Source organism: Ostrea edulis, chromosome 9 (genome assembly GCF_947568905.1).
Source record: "Ostrea edulis chromosome 9, xbOstEdul1.1, whole genome shotgun sequence".
Lineage (NCBI taxonomy): Eukaryota > Metazoa > Mollusca > Bivalvia > Ostreida > Ostreidae > Ostrea > Ostrea edulis.
The window spans coordinates 23,899,884-23,920,796 of record NC_079172.1 but is presented as its reverse complement, the minus strand read 5'-3'; the positions used below and the strand labels follow the sequence as shown (position 1 = coordinate 23,920,796).

General features: G+C 36.1%; 3 protein-coding genes across 4 annotated transcripts in view; 2 read left to right on the top strand and 1 right to left on the bottom strand.

Annotated features, from left to right (window-relative positions):
* Positions 1-1,797: 1,797 nt before the first annotated feature.
* LOC125659868 (uncharacterized) lies at positions 1,798-3,317 on the bottom strand. Its single transcript, XM_056148922.1, has 2 exons — positions 2,741-3,317; positions 1,798-2,158 (listed from the first exon to the last, which is right to left on the bottom strand). Exons 1-2 carry the CDS (start codon positions 3,315-3,317, stop codon positions 1,866-1,868), a joined length of 870 nt encoding a protein of 289 aa, XP_056004897.1. The 3' UTR covers positions 1,798-1,865.
* Positions 3,318-3,521: 204 nt separating this feature from the next.
* LOC125659870 (zinc finger HIT domain-containing protein 1-like) lies at positions 3,522-14,749 on the top strand. The gene is made up of 6 exons (XM_048891665.2): positions 3,522-4,079; positions 8,843-9,013; positions 9,653-9,741; positions 10,294-10,382; positions 12,099-12,179; positions 14,146-14,749. The coding sequence occupies exons 1-6, from the start codon at positions 4,061-4,063 to the stop codon at positions 14,165-14,167; spliced, it is 471 nt and encodes a 156-aa protein (XP_048747622.1). The 5' UTR covers positions 3,522-4,060; the 3' UTR covers positions 14,168-14,749.
* A 3,153-nt stretch (positions 14,750-17,902) lies between these two features.
* The window catches only part of LOC125659703 (methyltransferase-like protein 27), a 14,229-nt gene continuing 11,218 nt past the window's right edge, over positions 17,903-20,913 (top strand). Inside the window, exons 1-2 of one of the 2 annotated variants that reach the window (XM_056148921.1) lie at positions 17,903-17,943; positions 19,990-20,018. The gene's annotated coding sequence lies outside the window, so the exon portion shown is untranslated. The remainder of the gene's footprint in view (positions 17,944-19,989; positions 20,019-20,913) is intronic. The other variant, XM_048891456.2, reaches the window with a different exon arrangement.

The following is a 20,913-nucleotide window of genomic DNA, read 5'->3' as shown; positions in this document are numbered from 1 at the left end:
TAAAAATATCAAATACCTTTTAGTAATTCGTTGTTTTATGGTCTTTCAGCCTTAAAACTAGACAGTTGCGTATGAGTTAATACATCATGTTGGGATTCCCCTGACGCGCGTGGGTCTATTTATAGACGTCTATTATGGGAGGATTTATATATGTAGCCACTATATTTACTTTCTAAATAATATTCTCACTGTTTTCTTTTACATGCAGATGTTTTCAAGATTGTAATTAAGGGAAAGTTAATAACTTTATAAAGTAATTAATCTGCTTTAAAGTAATTATTTACAAAAATAATACATGAACATCGGGTCATACAGCTTTAAAAGGATTGATGTGCACATCAATTCCTTATACAAAAGCATTGTAAATAATTAAAGTTATCTTAAATTGAATTGAAGAGAACATCAAACCATTTATACCAAGCTCCAAATTAAATTTTGCAGCAATACTTCCACCACAATGATGTGCACATCAATTGAATTGATGAGAGCAATAATTTTATTGATGCATGCATTAATTCAATTATTGCATGCAATAATTTAATTGATGATATCTTCAAATAATTAAAGATATCTTCAATTATTTGAGTTTATGTTGATATTTGGCACTCCATAATTTTGTGTCTGAGCCCAGTCATCAAACTTGGAACATCTAGCTGAAGTCTCCACATGTCAGCTACAAACTGCAGCTCATGTTGACATTGTGTTTGGTACCCTTTCTTTTTTATTTCTCTGCTACATTCTTTGTCAAAGATATTTCTGGGGGTAATTTGAATAAGCTTCTGAGTCGGAAGTCATAGGCGTCTGAATTACTCCCTTTTTTAATTGTTATTCTATTTCAGATATCATCATGCATGTAAAGTATCAATAAAGTACATTTTTTCGTTTGTTTTAGCTAATTCATAATCATCTGTCAATTTTTATACGTCCGTCTTAAGACGGGACGTATTATGGTATGGCGTTCATGTCTGTCTGTCTGTCTGTCTGTTAGCTTTTTCGTGTCCGACCCGTAACTTAAATACTGCAAGGCCTAGAATCATCAAACTTTGTCTGTAGATACATCTTGGGTAGAAGGTGTGTCGCACATTAAAACCAGGTCACTGTGACTTTTCATTAAGAAGATATCCGTCTGTCCGTCCGTCTGTTAGCTTTTTCATGTCCGACCCGTAACTTAAATACTACAAGGCCTAGAATCATCAAACTTTGTCTGTAGATACATCTTGGGTAGAAGGTGTGTCGCACATTAAAACCAGGTCACTGTGACTTTTCATTACGAAAATATGGCCATATATGGCAAAAACTTGTCCGGCTCATAACTTGAAAACTATTAGACCTAGAATCACCAAAATTGGTCACCTAATGCATCTTAGGTAGAAGGTGTGTCGCATCCTACTTTAAGGTCACTGTGACATTTAATAAGTTGATATAAAAAAAAATGTTTTAATGGGTACAATCTATACTGTTAACAATATGTGACGGGCGTATCATGTGCCGTGGCGGTGCACTTTATTAAATTATATCAGAACAATTATGATGAATGCCCCTAACAACATCCAAGTTAAGATGAGTACCAATAATTACTGGGTTCCATAAGATGAGTACCAATAATTACTGGGTTCCATGAATGCCATCAATCGGCAAAGCAAGGAAGCTCTCTATCAACACTCTATAAATAATTAACTCTTTCTGACAGAGAGCTTTCACTTGGTGCTTTCTGATTCTTGTATACTACGTACATGCTAGTACATAATTCATATACACAATGTACATTCTATTCAATGAAAAATAATCAAAATCAAATTGTTATAAATGTAGAATTTTTCAATACATGATATTTATATGCAAATAATCACTTCTTTAACATAGTTTTATGTGAAGTCATTATACTTCACGCTTTTATGTTTGATACTTGAAAAATCCGTCAAATATTCAAGTGACAAGAATGAATATACAACAGTATTGGTGAGGCTTGGAATGATGTCAATAACAGCCTCATTATGGATAAATCCGTACACGAGTTGCACTGGACGAGCAACCATGATCCCAATGCCCATGTAAAACAAAACAATCTGCACTGCATAGTTCATTTTGTTGCACCGGTTGCAGAACATGTTGAGCTTGGCACATGATTTCAGAATGGTCACATCCCAAAATGAAATTCCTGTAATATTAATAAAGAAATAGATCTATACAGACAGTAAAAGCTAGTTAATTGTAACACTGTACTGATTCATTAATAACAAGATTTTAGAATTAATTACTTTATTCATAAGGACAAATGATGGATGCATATATTTTTGGCTTAGTTTTGGTGTGCAATATTAAAGAGCGCAAATATAAAATTCCTAAAGAATAAGGGACATACTTGTATAAATTAATTATCTATGAATGATATTCAAAAGTTGAAACAGAACCCGACCCTATACATGTAATTCTTTACAACTGTTCCCCACTATTTTGGAATCTTGGGAATAATTAGATTCCATACATTGAATTGTATTATAAAACAAATTTAGTTTTCATTTTTATCATTTTTGAAAAATTTAGGTAAATCATAATTCATATATTGATTAGCTCATTGCGTTAACATTAGTAAATGCAACCTGACCTGCCCTAAATTCACCTGCTTACTATAAATATTTCTTATTGAAAACCCTGCTGCTCAAGCCGGGTTACAATTTAGCATGTTAACTTGTAAGTGTTCAGTAGGAAGTAAATATTCATTTAATATATGCTTTCATACCTGTGTCTGATGTACAGTTGATCTTAGCAATCCAGATGTACAAGATCGCAAGAGGAAGATAATATAGAATATACTCCATTACTATGTACATAACACCCCCAACCACATCATTCCTACATATGGTAAAATAAACCTGCACATTGGTGGTCAAATTCATTGAAGGAGTTTGGTGTCGAGATTTTTCTGGGTTTTGCCATATTAGAAGACTAACAGATAACAGTGCATGCAGCATCACAGTGTTGTACATCAGCCTTTTCTTGCGTACAGCTGCGGCTGAAATGACACATTTAGTAACAGTAGTAATAATCATGGCATTGGCGATCAGTGTGGGAACACTGAAATCTCTACAGCCATCGTCCTCAGGTCGAAGACTTTCTATCTGCATCAAACGCTTGAAGTATCCTAAAACAGAAGCACAATACAGTTCGTGTACCAGGCCAGTTGTTACTATGACTACCATTACAAGAGTGTGTCTGCAGTTATCCAGCATTAAAAACAACAGAACCAAGAATCCGGCTCCCAGTGTCCCGAACAAAACCAGGGATTGAAGAACCTCCAACAAAAATGTAAATCCCATGTCATCAATCACTTCTCGATATTGTCCCACTTTTCTATAATTTGTATAAATACATGATACGAGTTTCTAAAAGTAACTGTCAAACATTAGCAAGTTCTCGGGAATTTTAAAAGACAAATTGCGGGAAATGCGATTTCGTATTATTAAGAAAGTGTGCTGTTGGTCATAGAGTTGGCCTGCATGTGTAGGCCTATGTTATTAAAAAAAAAAACTGACGGTCAGCAACGACAATGGTTCGATGGATTTTCGATCGCTTACCAGCTAATCCGTTTCAATTTCTCTCTTCCTGTTACAAACCAAATAAAGGTGTTTGATAGACGAATTTACTAAATTGTGTTGTATCTGGTTGTTATCCTTTGGATGAGGCTTTTTAACGGCATAAATCTGATGGTAACAGAAAGCATACTGGTCTATTCTTCTGTTGCTTGAAATTCTACTTTCACTTTTTGCGTGGTTATTAGGCACTAGTCAAATTCGTTCCCCGAGATGTCACGGACCTTTTCCCCAAGCCCATTTTTGCTATGTCCTTCTTGTCTAATTGAGTTTTAGAGTAATTTATTTACAGTTTATTATTTGACTTAAAACACCTAATAAAGATTCCTAGGATACCCCAGTCGGACATGATGAAAGATCTCGTAGAACACTTTTGTATTTTTGCTGATGAGAGCGAAACTTCCATATGCCGAATTGGTAAAGCACCGGCAGACTTCGGAAGGCTTCGGGAACCAGGCTAGAAAAAAAAAATGGAGAAAAAGGAGTCGAGTAAGGGTTTGATTTGTTTTCTTGTAATGTTATAGGGCCTAGCATTGAATTATTTTTTTTAAATAACACAATCTTAAGCACGTTTCTTAAAACGCGTTAATACACCACAGGCACCTGAATTTCTGTCAATAAGTCGTTCAATAAAACCAAAGATCGAAAAATCTTAATGTATTTATCTATAAAGGGGGTAGGATTTTTCTATCTTTGGCTTTATTGAGCGACTTATTGACAAAAATGCAGGTGCCTGTGAATACACAACACGCCGTCGCGCTATATCACACGTTTTTTCACGTTCTTGCGCTAACACACAACGCGCTATTACTCTAATACACAACACACCACACTGTCATGCTAACACTCCGTCGCACTGTCTTGCTATCACAGGTGCGCTATAGTGCTAACACACAACACTCCATCACACGGACACACAACATACCGTCACACAACACACCGTCATGCTAACACACGACACACCGTCACACAACACGCTAACACGCAATACACCGTCACGCTAACACACGACATGCCGTCACACAAACACACAACACACCGTCACGCTGACACACCGTCACAAGACACACAACATACAATCATGCTAACACACAACACGCGATCACGCTAACACACAACACGCCGTCACGCTAACACGCAATACACCGTCACGCTAACACACGACATGCCGTCACACAAACACACAACACACCGTCACATAACACACCGTCACGCTGACACACCGTCACAAGACACACAACACGCGATCACGCTAACACACAACACGCGATCACGCTAACACACAACACGCTAACACACCGTCACACAACACACAACACGCGATCACGCTAACACACCAACACACAACACGCTAACACACAGTCACACAACACACCGTCACGCTAACACACAACACACCGTCACGCTAACACGCAATACACCGTCACGCTAACACACGACATGCCGTCACACAACACACCGTCACGCTGACACCATGACACACAGCACGCGATCACGCTAACACACAGTCACACAACACACCGTCACGCTAACACACAACACACTGTCACGCTAACACACTACACACCGTCACACAACACGCCGTCACGCTAACACGCAATACACCGTCACGCTAACACACGACATGCTGTCACACAACACACCGTCACACAACACACCGTCACGCTGACACACCGTCACAAGACACACATCACGCTAACACACAACACGCTAACACACAACACGCGATCACGCTAACACACAACACGCTAACACACAACACACCGTCACACTGACACCACGACACACAGCACGCGATCACGCTAACACACGACACACCATCACATAACACACCGTCACCCAACACGCTAACACACGACACACCGTCACTCAACGCGCCAACACACGACACACCATCACACAACACGCCATCACGCTAACACACGACACACCGTCACACAACATACTAACACACAACACACCATCACACAATACACCGTCACGCTAACACACAACAACACACCATCACCCAACACGCTAACACACGACACACCGTCACAAAACACGCCAACACACGACACACCATCACACAACACGCCATCACGCTAACACATGACACACCGTCACACATCACGCTAACACACAACACACCGTCACGCTAACACACAACATGCCGTCACACAACACACCGTCACGTTAACACACGAAACACAACACACCGTCACACAACACACCGTCAAACAACACACCATCACGCTAACACACGACACACCGTCACACAACACACCGTCACGTTAACACACGACACACAACACACCGTCACGCTAACACACCGTCACACAACACGCCATCACGTTATCACACAACATGCCGTCACGCTACCACACCGTCACGCTAACATGACACACCGTCACACAACATGCTGTCACGCTAACACACATCACGCCGTCACGTTAACACGCGATACACCGTCACGCCAACACACGACACGCCGTCACACTAACACTCGACACTCTAAAGCACAACACACCATCACACTAACACACGACACGACATCACACTAACACACGACACCCTGTCCTGCTAACATGACACACCATCACGCTAACACAGGACACGCCGTCACGCTAACACACGATACGCCGTCACACTAACACACAACACGCCATCACACTAACACACGACACCCTGTCATGCTAACATGACACACCGTCACGCTAACACAGGACACGCCGTCACGCTAGCATACAACATGCCATCACGCTGACACACAACACGCCGTCACACTAGTACAGTTGGAGAATTTTAAACTTTTTAAATAGCATAGACAATAGGTCTATGTCTTTTTGATGTGGCATAGACCATTGTCATTTGGCATAGACCTTACCAAAATTTGACTACAAAAACAGTGTGCGAAACTAACTTTAAAGTCCTGTAGACTTTCGGTCCATAGTCATTTTATTTCCTATAGACCAAAACAAATTCCTATAGACCGAAATTGATCATGCAATATTCATTGTTATTTAAAAATAAATAATAGACACAAATTCAGTTTGGTAATTTGTTCATAGTTTAATTTATAATATTCTTTTTCAATTTCATGCACGTCAAGCTTTTCAATTAGAATTTCGTTTTCTTTTTCATTGTGTGTTCCAGCTCAGTTTCACTGTCTGATTCTTCATATAAGTCACATTTACTATGTTTCATTTTCTCATGATTTTCTGCGACTTTAGCCTTGCTGGAACTTGTTGTACTGACCTCTTTCTGCTTGATTCAAGTTAGCTGCAGATCTGTAGCATTATGGTTTTATATTCTTGTCTTTGACCATAAAAACAAGAATATAAAACCATAGCGCTACAGATCTGCAGCTAGATTCAAGTGCATGCACCCCCTTCCACATATTTTTAAAACCGTTCAAAAGGGACATTCCGAATTTGCACGAAAATGGCGTACATTGAAGTAAATACCAAATTGAACCCCCCCCCCCCCCCCCCCGTTGAAAATGGAATAATCTGATTGGAATGATTTGTAATTACATTGTGGAATATTTTATTGCAGCTAAGGGGTGAACAGAAACATCAGCATACTACATATAAACTGGTTATGTTTAATAAGGGGCGGGGAACCTGTTTTTTACTCAGAATACCTATAGACAAGTCGGTATATAGCTATTTTGATTGTTATAGACCGACTCGATTTTCTATAGACATTGTCTATCGGTCCATGGTTAATTTTGCACACTGCAAAAATACCACATATATCGAGAAAAAATAGTTATTAACAAACTTTGGTTTTTTTTATTCAACTTCATATTCCATTCCCAATTCTACATTTAATCTATTGATATTGTCCTCGTTTTCTTTTTTATTTTGTTCATCATAATCATAATCACTGTTCAGAAAATACTTTAACTGCGGAATCATATACATGCCGTTTGTTTGACCTTCACCTCAAGATTATTTTTGTTAAGTCGAACGTATATTTTGTTTCGACATTCTTGCAATACTTGAATATTTGAGAAATAAAGAAAAAATAGGATAACTCTAGTTATATTGTTGAGGAAAATCTTAGTTTAAAAATCTATCCCAGTAAAATTCATCAATGGTGAATGCTGATAAAAAAAAAAAAGCATCGACATTTAAAGACATATGAATCGTATGTTGAAAAAATTGTCTAGAGCACTTGTCATAATCTTCAAACCGCTTAGACGCATAAGTCGTATACTCTAAAATTAACGGAGGGAAATCCAGGTCACAAAAATAGATTTTGAGGATTGTAAGGGAAAATATTTATTTTAAGTGCATTATCACACACGTATCATAATTATTTCTTTGTTACTTAGAATTTGGCATAGACAATTCGGGATATCTTATTTGCACATGGCATGGCCCGACCTCATTTGGCATAGCCGCGGTCTATCAGTCTACCGTTAAATTCTCAGACTGCTAATACACAACACGCCATCGCAATGACACGCAGCCAGGCATGCTGTTATGCTAGCAAACATGCCATCGCACTGTCACACTAACATGCCATCGCACTGTCACACTAACATGCCATCGCACTGTCACACTAACATGCCATCGCACTGTCACACTAACATGCCATCGCACTGTCACACTAACATGCCATCACGCTAACACACAACAGGCCTTCACACTAACACACAACTCGCAGAACTGTTAATCATTTTCAGTTAAGGAATTTGGCATTCATTTGATGTTCCAACAATTTTAGACATCTATGTGTAACAAGATTTTATGTAGAATTATGAATAACACAAATTTCTGTATCAGCAGGTTCTCTGGTCATCTTCCCTTTAGTTCAATCATTCTGAAATAATATTAACAATTTTGATTGCAATCGTATTGCATTAAATCATAAAGATATTTTTCACCTACTGAAACCACTTCCTGAAAAAAGATAATACATGTGTACTTATACCACATTTATCATATTTCTATAATGACTACAATGTACAAGTATATAGACACTAGTTATGAGTCATTATGATAAAAAAAATATGTCTTAAACACCGTCTCACTATTTTATGTGAATAAGTGATATTGAGATAATTGCACTTAAAAGTTGGAGATTGTTCCCAACATGTCTAAAAGAGTGGAAAGTATGATTAATTGTTTTTCTATAGGACCCCATGTATGAAACTTGTACATGGTGCTCCAGTTTGATCATTGTAATATTCACCTTATACTAAATATGCCATTGGTAGATTCTGTGAACCTCTACATGCTATATACACCTAATTATCTCAGGCAGAATCAAGGATCTTCAGCAGAAACGGATTTTGGATGATGCAGCCCGAAGGAGGCGGCAGAGGAAGGCTCTGGAAGCACTGGAGCAGGACAACTTCCAGGATGACCCTCACGCAGACCTGAAAATGAGCAAGAAGGCACCCAAGTTTGAGGAATCGATGGAAACAACAGGTAGCTTTACTTTAGTTAACAAGTCAAGCTATATTTAATTAATAGTCTGTAGACCAGACAGCTGGCTAAAATCTATGACAAGTTTCATTTCTAAAATACATGTAGGTCTCCATCACAGCTGCACTAAATCATCAGGGATTCAGAAATCATTCTGGTGATTCAATGACAATACCAGTGTTTGCCATCCTCCATTATAGAATACTAGTATTACAATGGACCTATCTGAATAGTGATTTATAATTCTAGTGACAGGGATTGAATGTGGGTACTTATTATAGTAGAATAAAACTTGATAGCACTATTTGGCATGACAATGAATTAAAGCTTAAGTTCTGTACGATGATGGGTGAAATGAGAATTACTGCCCATGTATTTCACAATGATGTGAATATCGGTAAAATAAATATCCAAGTTATTATATCAATTATAAGACATGGATTGAATGGAATGGTCAGAGCAGCAATGATTGTTTAAAAGAATTCATAAAAATATATACAGCTGTATGTGTGTTTGTGTGTAGTGATTCTATCAAATTGCACATTCTAAAAAGAGATGCCTATTAGATATTTATTCTTTGTTGAATGTGTACAATGCATGTCTATAATTAACCTAGCAAGATATATTGTTATATTTCTGTAGCACAGCCTGGGAAGAAGAAACGAAAAAGTAAAGCTGATAATTTCAAATTTCGCTACAAGAAAAGTTTTGCTGCATTAATTGAAGAAGAGGTAACTTTGAACATTTGTATAGGAAGTATTGCTATATTTAAAGATTTACTCGATTGATTGCTATTTCACTTTGAATGAAATTGATGTGCAGTCTAGCTGGTATATTTCAAAATGCAGGGTTTTGACACAATCTGAACAAACTTGTGTACATAGTATAATACGAGTATTATGCTCCTGTATACTTCTTTTATACTGTATACACAAGTTTGCTCAGATTGTGTCAAAACCGTCTTTCAATACAAATGATAGTGAGGCATTTAATATTTTATCCCTTGCAAAAGAATACTGGTGGGTGTATGGTATTTTACCTTATGTACCTTCTATAAGATATACTGATTATTAAACCCGATACAATTACATGTATGACCGATTCCTGTTCAAAGATGCGGGCGAGCGAGACAGCGAATTTAGGCGCCCACACAAAATTTTACTCGCAATTGGCGAGTGGGCAAGTGCTAAGTTTTAACCCCAAGTTTTTCAGTGATTTTAGTCAGCATAGGGATCAAAAAGGGCGAGAAGAATTAAAAGTTCTTTGATGATTTTGTTTTCTAGCACATGTTGAACAAAGATTCTCCCAACTACAACTCAGCAGGAGTTCCTCCATCACGATTTCCAGACAGAAAATTTTGTGCTGTGTGTGGATATCCTTTTTTAGTTACTTTTTGTTTTTTGACAGAATGGGATTAGAGGAAAAAGTTTCTATGACTTTACTAAGTCACCTGAGTCATTCAAAGTGACCTATTGTGAATGGTGCATGGTTTTCTGTCGTCTATATTGTTCATTTTATCATAAACAACTTCTTCTCTAAAAGCACTTGGCCATTTTTCATCAAGTTTGGCATGGAACATCTATGGTGGAAGAGAGAAGAAATTATGAATTTCATGATCAATGGGGGGTGGAGTCAAAATCCAAAAAAATTTAAATCTTTGAAAAATCATCTTCTTTATTTACATATTAACAAACAAACTGTGTGATGATGATCAGAAATATCTGTACCAAAACTGTGAAATTCATTGAGCTTTGTGACTAATATAGTGAAAATGAAGAGAGAAGCTTTTATAAATTTTGAAATGGTCCCTTTGGTTAACAGTGATTGAGGTAGGGTGGGGCTCTTATAATAACTCACATAGTGAAAATGTATTCTTTCTTTTAAAATCATCTTCTTGACTCTTGGACATCAAAAAAATTAAATGTGGCACTTAGCAATAATGAGAAGACAAGACCCCACCATTTATGTTCCTTAGGTCAGGGACTTTGATGTTAAAGTGGGGCTGGGTGGTTCATATAGTGAATATGCAATATTTTTTTGAAAGGATCAATTCGGGGTAACAAAATATTATTCTTTACAAAAAGCTCACCCATAACTGTTCTAGATTATCACCTCAGGCTGAGTAAGTGTAATTGATTGTCAATGTGTGGACATAGATCTACATATGTATGTAAACTTTTGATAGACCTCATACAATGATGTACTAGTATGATGTGTGTATTGTTTACACATTTAAAGCTCCAAATGGTATTTCATATTTTTGTAATGGTATACATCCAGCTTTAATTACTTTCGGGCTAACTCCCTACTTAATATGCATTCATTTCTCAAGACAATTCTGGCGACAACAAAACATACTGTAATTTTAGCGAGGATTTAATTTTTGTATTATTAGCGAGGGTGTTAAGATTGCTAGAATTGAATGTCTCTAACAATTCATTCTATAATTTAGGTAATAGTTATCTTTCTTGGAATTATAAATCACTAAGACTTGGCTCTCTATTTTGATGGGAAAATTGCTAAATTTGTGGCTTGCTAAAAATTCCACTTACACAGTATGTCACTGATGCATGATAAATTTATTTTGATATTATAAAAATGGAATTCTGAAGATATTGTAGTACATGTACGGTGTTAAAACAGGCAGTAACTCTGACAGAAATGAAAGTTGAATGTAAAGTTTTAATATAAATCTTATTTTTGAAGATATGTGATGGTATGAACTGTGATGCTACACACATGTACTTCATAAAACGAATATGTAGGGGAAATCTTTCAAAAATCTTCTGAAACTACAAGCCTAAAACATAACAAGTATGAAAGCCTCTGTTGTGTATATTTGAGTTTGTCCTAACTGTAATCCTAGGGGCCAGGACAGAACCACAACAGTTAGTATAGGAAATATCTTCACAATCTGGCAAAACAGTATTCAAGCATCTACAAAGTATATATACCCCGGTATACAATCATATTAAAAAACAGTGAAAGAGCATTCTAAAAATCAACCAATTATTGGTAATCATCAGGTTGTATGTGTATGGTATGTTTCATTTACAAATCATAGTGAGATTTTCTTTAAATGTTGCACGTTTCCATCCAATTATACCTGTGTACAATGTGGAGCAAGATACTGCTGTGTTCGATGTCTGGGCACACATCATGACACCAGGTAACGCACTGTCACATCATTAATCTCCACGGGGATCAATTTTTATTGTTTCTGTGTTACAAGAGAAATCTTAAACAATTCTTTAATGAAATAAACTTCATTACTATATTGCTTATTTTTCCAAACCGAGTGAAAATTTTACCCCTAGAAAATTAATGATTTTATTACATACTTTAGTGTATGAATGTTGAACATGATTATATTTATTGATATCAAAGCATACATTGCTTGTACATGTATCAACATGTACAATGTAAGTGTATTTGGCACAGTGATTTTTAATTTAACTGAGCCTCTGTTAGGTGTTAGGTGAGCTTTACTGGTTAAAGTGTGTCTGCTTCAGCTTCTCTTTGTGTATCTTTGTTCATACAATGATCGATCCCCACAATATGAGTTTTTCTTTAAGAATTGATCTTCAAATGAACCACTGCCACACTCATGTATGTAGACTCAGTTTGTTCAATTCAAACTATGACTTCTGAGGTTAAAGCACAGCAACAATAGGAGTTAGAATATTACAAAGTATGAAGTGTTTTGTCAATCTGCTTAAATATATTCATATAGGAAACTTATTTATTCACCACAGGACTAGAGAAGCCAAATCTTGAATCATGATTCAGGGCTAAATATATTCATTTCTTAAGGTCATATACATGTACAACATTTCTCAATAATATATAATTTTTCATGACATTTCACCTACAATTCACTTGCATTCTATCTTGTTCCTACAAAAAACTTGGGCTATATGACCAGGTCTGCTTCAGAGTTAGCATATTTTGATAGTTTATGGTTGTGGCAAGTAAAAATATAACCACAACTTTTTATTACAGAAGGTTGGTTGGTTAATTGTTCTGTTTTATGTCCTATCGAGAATTTTTCACTCATATTACATCACCAGCAGTAGGTAAAAGTACCATAATTTTAGACCTATGCTTATTGCTCAGGGCCATAGCAGTGAGGATACATTAATGTGTCAACACCTACCGCGACACATGACCTCCATTTTTAAGGTCACATCCAAAATACCCGTGACTCATGAGCATTTGGCGAAGGTAGTTTGGTGATCTAACCACTGACCTAACCAGGTCAATATTCAAAGTATGGAATATTATTACAATATGAACAAGTTAAATTAACGAACAGTGATCAATTTCATAAATCCTGTAAAGAATACAGAATTAAGTGAAGGACCCCTAGACATACCAGATGTTGGGTCAGGTGCCTAGAGAGAGTAACCATTCCCTGTTGAATGGTCACACCCACTGTGAGCCCCATTGAGTAAACAAAGCAATTCATATTCAAACTCTGTATGTAAAGAACAGGTTAAAAATTGGTTTGGAACAAGTCGGATAGTATTCGACTCAGTAATAGCTTGTATTTGCAGTTAAATGTAGATCATTATAATGACCCTTTATGACTCGTGACTTTAATGAGACTCTTGAACCTCTGTAACATCAACTTAATTGTCTGTAGCCTGGCTCATCTTAAAAATTGATCATATGCAGAACATGCTCTTGTGTATCAAATTAATTGAGAGACATAAACATCATATGCAGGTGATAATGGAATATTGCTATACACAGATATGGGAAGTTGATGATGGAGAAATGTTGTATATGACCTTAAAAGCAGGGGTTTTAAAGTTTTATACTGGAATGTATAGGAAAACTATACTTTAAAATATCACCTTAACTAGCACTAGAAGGATACATTCTTGTAAGGTAGAATCAAATTTATTCAAAGTATGACCCCAGGGATGAGGACAGGGCCACAATAGGGGTCCTCTTTAGAAAAGTGGATGTAGGCTATGTCTGTCCACTTCTCTAAAGAGAATAATATATATATGTGTGTGCAAGGTGACCTTAGTGAGCATTGTGTTCCATGGGTCTCTTTGTTTAGTTTATCACGGTGATACACACAAGATGTGATAAGAAAGTAAAAGTACAAATATTTGTCATTTTAGATGCCTGAAGTGGACAGCTTGATGATGTGTTGATATGCCTGATTACTGAGATTAAATATACCATCGAATGCAGTATGCTGGGAAAATTTCACAAATGGAAGACTGTCTATAACATGCCATACATGTTGAACAATCCACGGCTACAAGTAGTACATTCACATGCGTTTCCAAATGCATTGTACTGAGAGATCCATTCTATACTCACAAGTGTAAAATACACTGTATACACATAATTGACATCTGTTTTCTAAACCAGAGCCATTTTGTTGCGCCGGGACAGGTGCTTAGGGAGGTGTGGAAAAACCTGAGAGACCATGGAATTACATGACTACTTATCAGACTATGAAATATATGAAACACAGTTTCCCGTTTTAAGTTTCAACTTTCAGTCCTAATTAAGTTGTTATTAGAGTAGCCTGTTACTGTTTACATGTAACTGTGTATTGAATTTGATCTGTAAAGTGGGATGGAGAGGAATTACTAGATGTGAGTGTAAAGATATGCAGGTGAAAGTTTTGTGATTATAAAACGAGACATCGTATGTATACTAAATCCAATATCTGTTAGATGTATAATATCATTGTTAATAAAGATTGTCAAAAAAGAGTGTGTTAACTTTTAATGAGATTAAGGAAAAATATTCATCCTAGAGCCTGTGAAAAACACCAGTCCTATGAGATTAACCAGCTTTTGTACATTGTAGTTGTGTAGCCATTGATTATTGGGTGTCAATTTCCACGCGTAATTTGCCTGATGGCGCTGTAGCTCTGTAATAAGTCATTATTGAGAAATATGCTCCAGACAAGAATTTTACACGGAGAAGTTAGTTCGCCTTTGACCCTTGGTCTCGAAAATTGGTTCATGGCAAGTGCACATCCCCCACCCATGGGCACTCTATGGGTTAAGTTTAAGCCCCACTTGGCCAAGAGCAGAGAAAATATGCTCCAGACAAAAATCTACATGCAGTGACCTTTGATCTAGGAAATTTGATCAAGGTCACTGCACACCCTTTACTGATGGACAATCTATGGGTAAAACTTTAGTCAAAGGAAAAGAATATTGTTCCAAGTCATATGAAATAGGACGGACGGTCGGAGAGAAGGACAGTCTTATGATTGCAGGACCAGGTTTGGTCGCCGGCGACCATTCGTGCCGCACGTATCGTCGCCGCGCGACCGAACATGCCGTGAGGGTGGACACGATTGGTCGCCAATTTTAGGCCATACCCGAGCACGAATGGTCGCCACCCAAACCCCAACTTTGCTTCTTTTTTTCTCTCTTCCTCCTCCTAGAGCATCTATTCCCTTCCTTCTCTTTCTCCCTTCTAATCCTCCTCCACCGTCTCCAAATTCTTCATCAATTTTTTCCGGTTTGATCAAACCGAACAGTCTTTTGAATTGGCAGGTAGTGGCTATAAGGGGAATATCGCTTTCTAATAGCCTTTGGTTAGCAATCAGATGCTAATGGACGCTCCCTAGAAAAATCACAGCACATGTTATTCTGATTCGAAACAGCTCTTCAAACCTTCAACATGTTTTAAGTGTGCAGAGAATAGGTCTAATCTTGCATTTCATAAATATGGCGTAAAAGGGTAGACCTACAAGAGGAGAGAGTGCACGAATAATGGCATGGATATACCCACAAAACTGTAGTATTCCTCCATAGACGCCTACTCTTCAACAAGTCCGAGCTATTCCCGCCCTGCCCTTATAATCACCCCATGTAATCTCTCTCTCTCTCTCTCTCTCTCTCTCTCTCCCACGCCAAATTCAATAACAGAGATAAAAACAACTCTGTGTCTGTTAAATACATTTAAAAGTAATGGCTCTATTTTGAGAGAGCCAATTTCATGTATGAAAAGTGCTTCATACCTATGAAGTTGCAAATTTATTGATTTGCTTACTCCACCTGTTCAATTTGATGCGTACTTTGTAAAAGTACCATTTTGTAGCTACTTCCTACATTTTACTCCATGCTTATCGCTAGTACAGTAGTTGGCTTAAATTCCTTTCTTTTCATCATGATAGTACTGATGGATTTTTTTTTTCTCATTAAGTTAACATAGTAAAGTGCTGTTCATGAATATTATGTTCACTAAAATTGAAACTGTGCACGCAGTGTTGTTTATGCCGAATGTAAATATTTCATTTTTCTTATGAAACCATGACAAATGGTAGTATTTACTTTGAATTTCACTCTGTGTGTTCACATGTATTTGTATGCGTGTTTGCGCACCCATACTTGTCAGGATGTATGTCCCGCCATACATGTATTAATATTTGCTCCTTTATAAATGTATCTTATATAATCTATGAGATATCTTCTATTTTGAATAAGATATCTAATAAATTTCATAAGATGTCTCATATAATTTACAGTTGATAATATATCTCATAAAATATACAAGATATTTTTTAAACTATATAAGATAACTCATAAACTTTATAAGATATCTTGTATATCAAACAAGATATCTTATAAAGTTTATGAGATATCTTATAAAAGATAGACGATATCTTATAAAATTATCTTTGTAAGCTATCTTATAAAACATCTAGGATATCTCATATGTTTTATAAGAAGATATCTCATAAATGAAGTTTTATAAGATATCTCATCAACTTTATGATATATCTTATACAACATACGGGATAGCAAGTATGTTTTATAAGATATCTTATACATGTTATAAAAGTAAATTCATATTGTTTTGAGTCAGAATTACCCAGCAGCAGAATTTACTAACAAAGGCAGTCAAACAAGTAATGACATTTATTTGCAATTATTGGAAGAAAATTATAATAATAACAAAGTACTAACTTACAATAGGTGACCAATAAACAATGTCCGTGCCGAGTTGAATCTATATACAAAACATCACAAATCGGCTGTTAATTTCCAACGAAATTCCTAAACCTAGTCCCAGTTATATGTAATGTCTAAAGTGCTTGTCTAACCAGAGCTTATCATCCGCTAAATTCACATTGTAATCATAATCAGAATAAATTTTCTGGTACATTCTTGAAAGACACAGTTTGTCATCTTTCTACTACGTGGTAAACATCCAACGCTAGAACAATCTAGGTCACAGGTGTCACTCAAGTGCAAGTATTACACAACAATATGATACTTTATATAGTTTATAAGATATCTTATAAGAAATCATTTATGAGATAGCTGATAAAAATATAAGATATCTTATAAAACATATAAGATATCTTATATGTTTTACAAGATATCTTAAAAAATATATGACATATATTATAAAATTTCTTTTATAAGATACCTTATAAAACTTATAAAATATCTTATAAGAGTTAATGAGATATCCTAAATAAAAAACGTTAAAAAGACATCTTATAAAGTTTATGAGATATATAATATACTATATAAGATATCTCGTATAAAAAAATATATTATGTCTTTTATAAGATGTCTTATAAGATTTATGAGATATCTTTGAAGAGGAGTACATGTAAATGTAAAAACGGCGTGCCATAACTCACTTTCTGAAACAGAATTGCTCGCTTGAGACAGAATTAAAAAAGAAAATGGCAAGAAGAAGAAACACACCAAGTTGTCATCACTTTTATTTGAATGTTATATTATTCCAAGAGTCAGTTAACGATATATAGTGCAAAGAGGCTAAGGGAGGGTGGGTGTGTGTGTGGGAGGGGGGGGGGGTAGATGGGAATCCCCCCCCCCCCCCCCCGCAAGTATGTGCTCTGTGTCATCGGTTTCGTTGCTTGCGAAATATTACACGTCACGTGCTAAAGTTCTTGAAGAGCACTGATTCACGTAAGTACTTGGCCTTTATTTAACAGAATTAAAGTTGACAATAAAGAGATATTTCAGTATTTATGTCGATCTACACACTTCTTGGTTCCCTGTTTTCATTGACGAATTTTATGAATATCAATTAAACGCAGGAAGTTGGAATATTTGTTATTATTATTATTTTTTGGCACCCAGAACGCGCGCGAACGTTGGAACGTGAACATGAAAATGGCTTCCTTGGTATCGAAAAGTTGTTTTTTAATATAAAAGCCAAGACGTTAGTAGGTTATCCTGCATCAACCAAGAAAACAAGAACTTTAGATATATTCTACAGAGTAGTTTCCCTGTACAGATCTATACAAATATTAGGTCACTTTGTGACGTCAGGTTTTGCTAACAAAATGTTTTGAAAGATATTTCAAGTACACTCAAGTCAAGAGTCAAAAGTATTTCTGCACTGCTAATTTTCACGATATAGTATGCATTCATTGAATAATTAATACAATTTTTAAAGCACTGATAAAAATACTTCTACTGCAGTCATCACTATAAAATTTTCACAATTCGTATATATATTTATATATATATATAGAGAGAGAGAGAGAGAGTCAGAGAGAGAGAGAGAGAGAGAGAGATCTATAGGCCTATTAAAACTTTGTTTGATAATTTAAAATGTTGCATGTTGTCATTATGAAATTTTCAGAATATATGCAGAATTCACTCAAGATTCATGACAAATGTTACTTTTAGTGTTATTTTTGAAAGAAAGAAAAATTGTGGGTCGATTAATTACAAGGAAGACTTTCTTTATGTTTTAAATGCTGATTAGTGAATATGAAATGTGTAAGAGTAAGTTCAAATAAAGTTCTTACAACATGATTCATCCCATCGTCGGTCCGTTAAAATGCAGTTTAACGGAGAGAAATCCCGTGGGTTCCGAACTTCCGACGATGGATTTATCCTAGTGAGTATTAAAAACTGTAACACATATAATAATTTGCAATTGTGGATTAAGGATTCTCTCTCTCTCTCTCTCTCTCTCTCTCTCTCTCTCTCTCTCTCTCTCTTCACACACACACACACACACCGTGGACCACCGTGACCATGGTGAAAAGATTCAGTAACTTAAAGTGATCGATCTATTTAATTTTCTCAAAAACAACATGTATATCAGAGTTTTCTTTGTCTATAACATATCGCACGGAAGGCACAGACGTATTAAGAAACAGAATATGCCCCATACTTCAAGTTACTTTTCTCAAACACTCGTGTTTAATATCGAGTTAGTACATAAGAAAATTCGCACGGATGTTTGCTTCATGAGTTGAATTCAAGGTTTGAAATTATTTGAGAAAGAACCATGATCATGTGTCACAAAAATATAAAAATACATTCAATTTCTTACTAAATTGGGGTTCATAATAGTCTTTATTTTGACGAAATGCTTGAAAATGAAAATAACTCAGGGTGAAAAGATGGAAGATGTAGCGTTACCAAGGTGAAAAGCACAGGCACTCGACGTTTTAAATATCTATAATAAAAAATTGTATTATGTTTACAGGAAGACATTTTTTTTATTATAGATATTTAAAACGTCGAGTGCCTGTGGTGAAAAGATATCAAAGATTCCTATATTGATTAATATCATCCAGTAAATTCACAATTTGAAGTTTTTCTGTCTCATATTAATTATCATTATGTTCAGGTTTAAGGAATGAGTCTATTTTTCTTTCCGTAGCGCATGATACATAAGTTTTCCTTCCATTTTTTTTTTTCGCGATCTATACCTCTATCCAACCAAAAATATCCTTATCATTTATTATTTACAAACAAGATCTAGAATGACTGAAATTTATTCGTTAACTCTGCATTCCTTCTCAACTGTGTAGGGTCCATCTTCGCTAGCCAAGGGGTTTAAGATCCGCTCCGTTGTTGTAGAGTAGCGGAGATCGACTGATTGAAACAAACCTTCACGACTTTAGGTTTAAGACTTTGCAATTTCAATCTTAAGATATGTTTTTCTTGCAAAATTAGAGATTGTTAAAGAATTGATACTTTTACTTACAGGTTATCTTTCAATAAAGTGTGAATGTGAAGTAAGTATTCGCAATCAATGAAAATTGCTTTACCTCCAGTTTACTACCGATAGTATTAAAAGTGTTACACTAAATATTTTTATCCAGTATCTAAAAGCTGCATAAAAGAAATTTTACGATATTTGTCATGCTTGGTTCCAAGATTTTTCCCATGATGATCGATCTTTTGGCAAGCATAAACTCGAAAACTTAAACCCCCCCCCCCTTCAAAATCACAAGAGACCCATGGGACACATCGCCCACCTGGGTTACCTTGTCCCATATTTAAAGATTTTCCCTATATATTCGCATGTAAAACTTTGATCCCTATTGTGGCCCCAACCTACTCCTGGAGCCATGATTTTTACAAACTTGAATCTGCACTACAATGTATGTTAGGAACCTTTCATGTAAATGCAAACTTCTTTTGCCCAATGGTTCTTGAGAAGAAGATTTTTAAAGATTTTCTCTATATATTTGTATGTAAAACTTTGATCCCCTATCGTGACCCCATCCTACCCCCGGGGTCATGATTTTAAGAAACTTGAATCTGCGCCATGTCAGGAAGCTTTCATGTAAATTTCTACTTTCCTGGCCCAGTGGTTCTTAAGAAGTTTTTCAAAGATTTTCCCTATATATTTGTATATAAAACTTCGATCCCCTATTGTGGCTCCATTCTAAGCCCGAGGGTCACGATTTTAACAAATTTGAATTTCCACTATGTCAAGAAGCTTTCATGTAAATTTCAGCTTTTTTTTTGGTTTAGTGGTTCTTGAGATGATTTTTAAATGGCTCCGCCCAGTTTTTGCATTTTTGTGATTATCTCCCCTTTGAAGGGGGCATGGTCCTTCCTTTGAAGAAACTTGAATCTCCTTCACCGATGGATGATTTTTACAAAGTTTGGTTGAAATTGGCC

Coding starts and splice junctions, on each gene's coding strand:
- LOC125659868 (XM_056148922.1), bottom strand. CDS start 3,317: ATGGGATTTACATTTTTGTTGGAGGTTCTTCAATCCCTGGTTTTGTTC. Junction 2,159..2,740: donor CAACTGTACATCAGACACAG/GTATGAAAGCAT, acceptor TTAATATTACAG/GAATTTCATTTTGGGATGTG.
- LOC125659870 (XM_048891665.2), top strand. Junction 10,383..12,098: donor AAATTTTGTGCTGTGTGTGG/ATATCCTTTTTT, acceptor TAAATGTTGCAC/GTTTCCATCCAATTATACCT. Junction 12,180..14,145: donor GGCACACATCATGACACCAG/GTAACGCACTGT, acceptor TTGTCATTTTAG/ATGCCTGAAGTGGACAGCTT.